Source organism: Sminthopsis crassicaudata, chromosome 2, assembly GCF_048593235.1.
Source record: "Sminthopsis crassicaudata isolate SCR6 chromosome 2, ASM4859323v1, whole genome shotgun sequence".
NCBI classification, from domain to species: domain Eukaryota; kingdom Metazoa; phylum Chordata; class Mammalia; order Dasyuromorphia; family Dasyuridae; genus Sminthopsis; species Sminthopsis crassicaudata.
In genome coordinates, this window is record NC_133618.1 from 597,557,344 (window position 1) to 597,567,274 (window position 9,931).

At 34.3% G+C, this 9,931-nt stretch overlaps 1 protein-coding gene across 6 annotated transcripts in view; it reads left to right on the forward strand.

Annotated features, from left to right (window-relative positions):
* The window catches only part of PLPP4 (phospholipid phosphatase 4), a 291,598-nt gene that overhangs the window by 246,509 nt on the left and 35,158 nt on the right, over positions 1 to 9,931 (forward strand). For all 6 annotated transcript variants that reach the window (XM_074295738.1, XM_074295737.1, XM_074295736.1 and 3 more), the window contains one exon: positions 5,455 to 5,625. In XM_074295738.1, the coding sequence (XP_074151839.1) occupies positions 5,455 to 5,625 (171 nt within the window). The remainder of the gene's footprint in view (positions 1 to 5,454; positions 5,626 to 9,931) is intronic.

Consider the following 9,931-nt stretch of genomic DNA (forward strand, 5'->3'; position numbering starts at 1 on the left):
GCATCTGTATTGTTACTCACACTGCTTTCTATGGTCATCTCATCAACTCCATCTGTTGCAATTCCTACTGATCTCTTACCTCCACAAAGCCCACTCTGTTCTGCCCACTTAGCAATAAGTTTTGTCCCTCTTACTTCATCCAAAATATGGCTAATATATATTATCTTATTAGTCTATTAATTCTTTTGCATCATATTAATTGCACAATGCCATACCCTTCTATTAAACTGTAAATTTGTTGTACTTTAAGAGAGCAAGGGAAAAAGCAAAACATTTATTAATTGCCTACTGTGTGCCAGGGATGTGTTAAGCACTTTACAAACATTTTCTCATTCAGTGCTCATAAAAAGTCTGTGATTCAGGTGCTGTTACTATTCTTTTACATTTGAAGAACCTGAGGCAGACAGAAATTAATTTATTTGTCCAGAGTCACATTGTAAGTTCCTGAGATCAGATTTGAATCAAGATCTTCCTAGGCTCTATTAAAGTCTAGATTTCTCTCCTAAGTACTAATAAGTGGTAGATGTACTATTAAACTAAGCTCTGTTACCATGAACTGATCACTTCATCTCTCTCAGCCCCAGCTTTTCAATTCATAGAATAGTGCTAATAACCATCACAGAGTTATTGTGAGAATCAAATGAGATACTATGAATAAAACTATGAAAACCTTAAAGTATCCAATTTTTGGACTCAACACAATTATTATTTTTTTTTCAACACAATTATTGATTTTATGCCATATATACACAAAGTATATTTAATATAACTCCATGATAATTGGATTGACCATCAATTAGCTAAACAATAATTATTCATTGTCAAGCCAAAGTGTACCTTCCATAGGGCTAGACATGTTTGTGACAAGCATGTGTGCATATATGTGTGGGAATGTGTGTGTAAATTAAGTAGTGCGCTACAGTTCCTACTCTCAAGGAGCTAAGAAAGGTACTCAGTGTTATAAAAGTTCTAAGCTAGTTGGGTGAAATTCAAGAAGCATTTTCTACTAAAGAAGTGGCCTGAAAACGGGAAATAAATGCAGACACCTGTGGATTCTTTAGATTAATGTTTGTAGGTTAGTCCATTATTTTACGTGATAGCTATTGATTTTGGAAGAAGAAAAAGAGAGTTCACAATTAGTAAGAACTCTTCATGTTGGAGTTCCTGAATGGTTTTTCTCTAGGTTTAGCCATATGCCCCATGTTCTTTGGAGATATTTTATCTGCTGATATGTACTGCAAGTTACCCAAAATTGTGTGCATACAAACACACAAACTAAATGATCCTAAGATTTAGAGATAGGAGAAACTTTAGAGATCATATAAGCTCATCTCCATCATATTACACGAAAGAAAGCTGAAACAAAGTAAATTTAAAAATCAAGTCTTTTGGTTTTAAATCCATTGCGTTTTCCACTGTATCAGCCTGATTGATCTTAGGAAGGAAAATACTGAAGGGGATTTAGATAATGATGACTTTGTGGCACAAGTTGAAAGGCATTTGTGAAGTTTCTGGCTCATTCTGTTATCTGTGAGATTCTTATTTCGGGGATAATAGAACCTTTTGCAGTCATAGGGTAGGGGACCTTAAAACCATTCATCTGTATAAATATGAAAAAGAAGCCTTTGGAAATTAAAATTGTACATGCTATAATTTTATATTCTTGAAAGCGATTGAAAGCCCAGCCTTCCCTACTTAGAAGTCATGCATCTTCCATTCTATCTAGCCATCCCCTGGTGTGTGCAGGTGTATATTCTTCCTTGAATATTCATTAACTAACAGCAAAACAAAAGTTTTTTGTTTTTTTTTTCCGGAGTATTGCTATCTTTGTCCCATATTACCTGTTGTTCAGTGGGGTCTTTGTGACTCCACTTGGGGTTTTCTTGGCAGAGATACTGGAGGGGTTTTACATTTCCTTCTCCAGCTCATTTTCAGGTGAGGAAACTGAGGCAGAGTTAAGTGACCTGCCCAGGATCATGCAGGTAATTACCTGAACTCAGGAAGATGAGCACTCCTGGATCTAAGCTGGCCATTCTATCCATTGTGCAATCTCTCTGCCCTATACTGCCTATAAGTCCAAGCGACTAGCAGCTGATCTCACTAGTATAATTCAATAGGCAATACTTCCTGATACTCAGAAGTGGAATAGGACCAGCAAATTGATTGGAACACTTATTTTCCTATATCTTCTAGGCTTTCTATTCCATGTCCTAGTAATGAGAGCTTTTTCCTAATGTTCACTGTCCACCCCTCACCCCCAGGACATCTTTTTGTAGAGAACTAATAGTATTTAAAATACATAGCCTTAACTAGGTACTGAAATATACTATTGCAAACTCATAACTATTTATAACTTAAAAGGCATTTTATATATTAACTCATTTGAAATAGATAAAAATAATAGTTTACATTATATAGCACTGTCAGATTTACAAAGTATTGTTCTTACTACAGTCTTATGAGGTCAGTTATGCAAATATTCTTATTCCCACTTTACAGGGAAACTGAGGCTCACAGAGGTAAGGTGATTTATGTATTGCCATGTAGCTAGTGAGTAGATAAAACAAGACTTGAATCTGTCTTTTGCTTGCAAACACAGAACTCCTGTATTTCACTATTCTGTCTTTCATGATATAAGGGGTAATCCCAAGGTCCTGCTTGGACTTGCTTCATGTTCCCAAGTATGTTTTGTTTTGAGGGAGCTTTGAGATGGGATTATTCAATTTAATTCAACAAATATTTATTGCTTCTACCACAAGTAAGGCCAGACTTCTAGACAGCTTAATGGATAGAATGCTGGTCCTGGAACCAAGGAGACGAGTTCAAATCTGGTCTCAGATACTTACTAGCTGTGTGACTTTGTGCAGTGAGTTTCCTCATCTGTAAAAGGGCCTAGAGAAGAAAATGACAAACCATTCTTTGCTTTTGTCAAGAAAACCCAAAATGAGGTCATGATGGAACTGGGAACAATGGATGAAAGTGTTTTTCTTTTATAATTTTTAAAATCGTATTTTTCACACTTCTTTAATGTTTAGAATTGTCTGCACAAAGAAGCACTTTGTTCCCTAGTCACTGAATCCTTTTTTGAGGAGCCTGAATGACTATTTTTGGAGAGGTTATTCTTGTTTGGATACAAGTTTAATAATAATAGCTGACATTTATAATAGAGTGTTTTCAAGTTAACAAAATGATTCATATGCATTTTATCTGCATCACATGGCAACCCGTTGAGGTTGTTATTATAAAGATTACTCTTACTTTAAAAAATAAGAAACTGAGTCACAATTGACTTGGTTCCTTGAATCAAGATTTGAGTTCCTACTCCAAGGTTTTTTTCCCCCACTAATTTATGAGGCATGGCCAGTAATTGTATGTATTTTTCAGATTGCAAAGATATAGATGAATATGTCAGAAAACAGCAATCATTATGGGTTAGAGAAGCAATTACGCTGTGACTTTAAAGACAGAAGATATTAACTGTGCTAAAACTATAAATAGAAAAGCTAGAAGGAAATATGATGCTGGTAATATATTATGGGAAGAATGGAAAGAAAAGAATGACAATAAAAGTAGTGAAAATGTAGAAATTATCAAAATCAAAAAATCTTTATTTGGAATAAATGAAAGAAAAATTACAGTAAAAAGTATTTATATAATATTTTTGAATAATCTTCAGATTTTTTTTGCCCTTCAAAGGTATCAGTTTTGGAGCACAGTCATTTCTCTGAGACTTCTTGTATTCACACACATACATACATCCTCTTATAGAATAACCCTCTTGAATGTAGATAAGAGTATTTTCAGCTTCTCTCCAGTTCTGTCCATAGAGTTAACAATTGATAAGTGTTCAAGAGTTATTTTATATAATTTGAATTTTCACTCTTTTATACCTTTTAGGTATAGACTTACATTTTGCATGGTTTCTCCTTTCAAAATATGTTTTCGTTTCTATCAATACAATACCTACTTGAAGAAGAATTAACAACCCTATTTGCAGGAAACATAAGGAAGTTTGCATTAAAAATGTTGACAGTGGTTATTTTCTCTACCCTAGCCATCAGAGGATCCAGTAAGGAAATGAAAAATTAAAGACTTATTTTGAAGCAAAGAGGCTACTGTATTCAGCACTCATATTGTCAGTCTGGAAATTTGGAATAATTTATCCATATTATTTTATTTTCTCCATTTTCATGGTAAATATTTGTTAAATAGAATGGTAAAATTCAAGTGGGAAAGGATCATTTAAATTCTCTTTTAGAATCATGGGTTTATAGACATGTGAGCTATATGGGAACCTTAGATATCAGTGACTCTAAACTTCTCATCTGACATTTCCAAATTTACTTAGTTGCAGAACCAGAGTTAGAGATCATTTCTCCTCATTCCTAGTCCATTATTCTGTTTACTGTTTATGTGACATGAAGAAACACGATCATTGAATACATTGATTCTCAAAAAGGAGCCTAATCAAGCAAGAGGAGGGCTACTAATATATGTACAAAATCAGGTTCTGTGGACAAGCTTTAAAATTACACAGAACAATTACAGAATTGATAAGCATATCATGAAATTAATTTTGCGATCAATCATGACAACAGCTTGACCTTCTGAAAATTGTCCTTGGCAACATAATTCCAAATAATATTTTTTATGTCTCTTCACTGAATCCCCTTTCAATTCTTTCTAACTATTGGTAGAGCCAAAATGTACCATCCAGTCCCATTCACATTGATTTCTTGAAACAGCAAGTCTAAGGGGAAAAACAGTCCTGTGCCTACACAGGATTGATTTCATATTGAATGAAAGGACTGGAAAATTAAAATAAAATGCTAGCCTTGATTTATTCACTTATTCACTAAATGGATCAATGTCACCAAATTGTCCAGTCTATTTTCTTGACTACTATTCCTAGTGATTCCAAGTCATTGCATGCAGTTGCCTCAGTTTACTCTTCTGAAAAATGAGAATGTTACTTCTGTACAGCACAGGTATATTATGAAATTAATGTGCTTCATCTGCTTTTTAAGTTATTTTAAGGAAAATCACTCCACTATGTTATGATGATTAATTACAGTCACTAATCAAAGAAATGTCCATTTTTTTTTACATCTGCAACCTCTTGACCAGCTAGAGTTTTAAATTGTTTACCAATTTTTGGTTTGATGGTTTCTGAAGCTTAATATTATGTCAACTTTGTATAATGATTTATGGCTGACAAAATTTCCTTTTTTAAAATAATTCTGTGAGGTAGGTAGAAAAAATATTACCAGCACTTTCTAGTTATAGAAATTGAGATTCTAAGACACTCTTCAATTTCCAGGAAGTTATTGCAATTAAGTGTTAGAACTATAGTACTGGGACATGAAACTTGGTCTTTCGAGTCCTAATCAGGGAATCTTGCAAACATGCTATAAATTACTTTTTTAGATAACTTGTTTTGTTTTTCTTTGTCAGTTGCATTTTCAGGCCTGGGCTTTACAACATTCTACTTAGCTGGGAAGTTGCACTGTTTCACAGAGAATGGGCGTGGGAAAAGCTGGCGACTCTGTGCAGCAATCCTGCCTTTATACTGTGCCATGATGATCGCCCTGTCACGCATGTGTGATTACAAGCATCACTGGCAAGGTGAGCCCTGCGGGATGCCTCCTGCATCGTTTGTTGTTCTTTGCCTTTTCATTCTTGAAGACAACTGTGACATTGGAAGGTGATGCAATGACTTGCGTGTGAATTAGATTTAAGTGAAGGAGTGCTATCACCAGCCTCACTTTATCCTCCAGAGCTATTTGGATCCAGCAGCAAGATTTAGGTCAGGATGACTGGAGATGGCTCTAGATGCAGTGGGAGACACTGGATTTTTTAAAAATAAGATCTCTCCTAGGTCCCAGTTTGGCTGAAGCAATGCTCATTCAGTAATTGGGCTAGTTAGGAAGGAAGGAAGGAAGGAAGGAAGGAAGGAAGGAAGGAAGGAAGGAAGGAAGGAAGGAAGGAAGGAAGGAAGCAAGGAAGGAAGGAAGCAAGGAAGGAAGGAAGGAAGGGAGAGACAGAGAGAGGGAGAAAAAGAAGGAAATAAAGAGAGAAAGAAAAGGAAGAAGGAAAGACAGACAGGGAAAGAGATACAGAAAGAAAGAAGAAAGACAGAAAGATAAAAGGAAAGAAGGAAAAAAGAGAAATAAAGAAAGAAGGAAAGAAGAAAAGAAAAGAAACAGAAAAAAATAAAGAAAACCCATATTAAGACACCTTATGAGGTTTCAGTGGTCAAAATTTATATTCCTTTTGGTAGAGTCCCCACAGGGAAGAATATGACTCCCTAAGTGAACTATTTATAAATGCTTTTTAAAGGATGCTTTATGGGACAAGAGGTGGATTACGTTTCTAATTAACTATACTAAGTTTTGTTGTAAACATTTCTTACAGTATCCTGAATTTTTTCATTGTCTAAAACATAAAGATATATGAAAGAACCCATTCGGAAAAACTAAAGTACAAATTTTTATATTGGGTAAAACAAATGAACTGGAATACAGTTCACAGAATGTGTGGAGGATGCTATCCTTTTCTAGGTGATGGGGAATTGGGAGTAAGCTTACCTGACATTTTTTGGATAAACAGCTCTAGGCTAAGATTGACTTCAGTTTTCATATTGATATAAGTAGACTTAACTTCTTCAGTTCTGGTATATGGACTCATGCATCTAGACAGCCATGAACTCTCTGCCATTCCCCCTCCAACAATTCACAACAATAATGATTTGAAATCAGCAAGATTCAGGACCCCGAAATGCCAACTGCAGTTGTGTTAGTCTTAACTAGTGTTTTCTTTGTATTCCAATTGTCCTTCATATATTATCTCTCATTGCCAGATATGGGTCAGTTCTATCAACCATTTTGTGCAAGATATATTAGCCTCCTTTCTAATATCTAACTCTCATGAATACTCTGGTAGCAAAGCTACTAGAATCCCCCACCCTTCCCCTTTTAGCAGTTTCCCACAGACCTAATGCTCTGGAGACTTCTCTAAGGGAATCTGCCTTTCATTATACATATCCAGTACTTTCTTTGCTCTTTTCTGTCTATTCACCTCGTAATGCCTCATTCTCCCTTCTTAATTGAGAGTAAGAATCATTCTTCAAAGAAATACTTTTGAGTGCTTTTGCACTCTGTAGGTCTGTCAGTGATTCAAAATATTTCCTAATTTATTCTTTGGGGCATGCCTTCTGATCAATTTATAAGTCTTTTTACACTTCAAGTCTGAATCTTACATTTTAATTTTGGGTAATATTACTACTGCCCAACTTGATCACCAACCTTATTCACAAGACTTTGTTTCAAGTCACGTTTTTATGATTTCCAAAACTTAAATCTATCCTGAAATGATGATTTCCAACAACACAATGTTCAAAATAATGTGCTGAGGTTCTAAAACCAACAATCATTACCCCAATGATGATTGAATAATGAAAGCATCACTGAAATAGGTATCGGATCTCTCAAAAAGTCTTTTATAGAGGAAACATTTCTCATTTAAGTGAATAAGTTATTAATAATAAATGTTATTTACAAAAATATTCATGTTGCTTTATATAATGATTTTTCTAGGACTATGTTTGACATTATTAATTTTGCAGATTCTACTGTATTTCAGATTAAATCATGTCCCCAAATCATAATAAAACTATTCACTGACAAAACAAGCTATGACATACTTATACCATAATATAAGTATTAGTGTTATTGTCTAGTTAGTAGGAACATTGTAAAGGGGTTGAAGTGTGTGTTGGTCATTAAGAAAGCTCTTCCTCTGGCTTCCATTCTTCAAAGCATCATGATCTTAATTAGGACAGCAAGATGGTGTAGTGTATAGAGCACCAGTCCTGGACGTAGGAGGGCACTTAGTACTTACTACCTACATGATACTGGGTAAGTAAATTAACTCTATTTGCCTCACAAAAGAAAAAAGCTCCAGAAAATGATCATGACCTCACTGATAAGAATGTTTCTTCCCCATTAATGTCATTTTTATTACTTCTCATCTTGTGATATGGTCCAAATATTTTGGTATTATTCCATAAGTTCAACTTGATAGGAATCTTTCTCTAGTTAATTTAACAAATTTTAAGAATATAAATGTAAATTAGAATGCGATCCTGTCATCAAATTAGCAGCCTATCTCATTTTCTGGTCCAACATTATTTAATTATATCATTAACACCACTTGTCACACATATCATCATTTATAAAATGGTAGATCTTGCTTATGCTCACCATCTCTTTTCCATAGGCTCAGGCTCACCTGTAGCTGAAGTTTTTCTCAGATGTTTGAGCACATTGATTAGTAGTCACTTAGCATAATTGGAAAATATCAATAATGAAAAGATAGGATTCTGTGTCAAAGAGCAACCAGGAGTCACTGAAAAGAAAAACACAATTTCTCAAATGCAATTTGGTCCACTCTCCCCTCTGATTCAATTTTGGTCCAACTTGATATTTATTAGCAGCTTATCATAAATTTTTTATCAAAGATCTAGTTACTAATTGACTGATTACTGTACATAAAAGATTCTTTAAACTTTTTTATTTGATTTTAGAAATGAATGAAATGTTTCAAAAGTGAATCTGCCATTAACTTTTCCAAAATTAAAGTTTAATGACAAAGTTATTGCTTCTATAGGTATCATATTTTTGGAATATTAGAAGGCTCCCTCTAAAATGTACTTTTCCCAATCTAAAAACAGTTGGGTCCTAAAGTGATCGAATATTCTGCTCAGAACATTTAAATTATATCAAGTTCTGTATCGTATCACCTGCTGAAATATGCAGTATTTTATTTTTGATTTAGGGAGATTAAGGGGCTTTCTAATTCAAGAATGTATACCCACTTTTTTACAAAATGAAAGACAATATAAATGCAATGTATACAACTAGCACTAAAGTTAATTTTGAACACATGAGTAATTTCAAAATTTTCCTTTAGTTCAACACATTATTTGTTAAGAATCTATTATTTGCTGGGGAAGGTGTCTCCGCTGATAGAGTGCCAGCTCTGGAGTCAGGGAAACTCATCTTTCTGAATTCAAATCCAAAGACTTGCTAGCTGTTTGCCTTGGTTTCCTCACATATAAAATAAGCTATAGAAGAAAATGGCTAACCACTTTAGTATCTCTGCAAGAAAACTCCAAGTGAGCACACAAAAACTTAGACATGACTGAAATGACTGAGCAACAAAAATATGCAGAGCATTTTGTATTCCCCATGTAAATTAAATAAAACACAGTAACCTGTTCTTAGGGAGTTTATTATCTAGAAGAGGATATATGATACATGAACATATATTTATAATCCTAATGTATAATGTAGGTACAAACAAAATGTTATATAAAGTCAGATGAGATTATTTTCTATTTGGGAATTTCTAGTTAAGAGGAATTAAGGGGAATTTATAGAAGGGACTTTTAATAAGGTTCCAGGAGAGGCAGTATGGTAAAGTGGTTGAAAAGCTGGCGATGATTCCAAGATGTGGGTTCAAGTCCTGACTCTGATGCATACTTTCTACATGACTATGGACAAATCACTTAGTTTCTCAGTATAATGTTATATCTGTGAAACTTGTTACGATAGATATAACTTATTTTGTAGGAACTCAGCTAAGAGTGCCCTATATTAATAAATGCATAAGTCCTGCCCTTATTCTCCTAAAAGTATTGGTAGAATTTCTATAATCAGAATTTTGGAGGGAAAGCATTTTAGGCAAAGGACAAGATGTGAAAAAAATCTCAGGCAATAATAACAGGAGGTGCCTTATGCATGGAAAATGAGTTATCTTTTTTCCCCTGGAGTAAAGAATTATGTGAGAATGCTGGATAAATGTCATAGCACCAGATTGCAATAAACCTTGGATGTCAGACTTAAAGAAATATAGCCAAAGTCAATAGCAA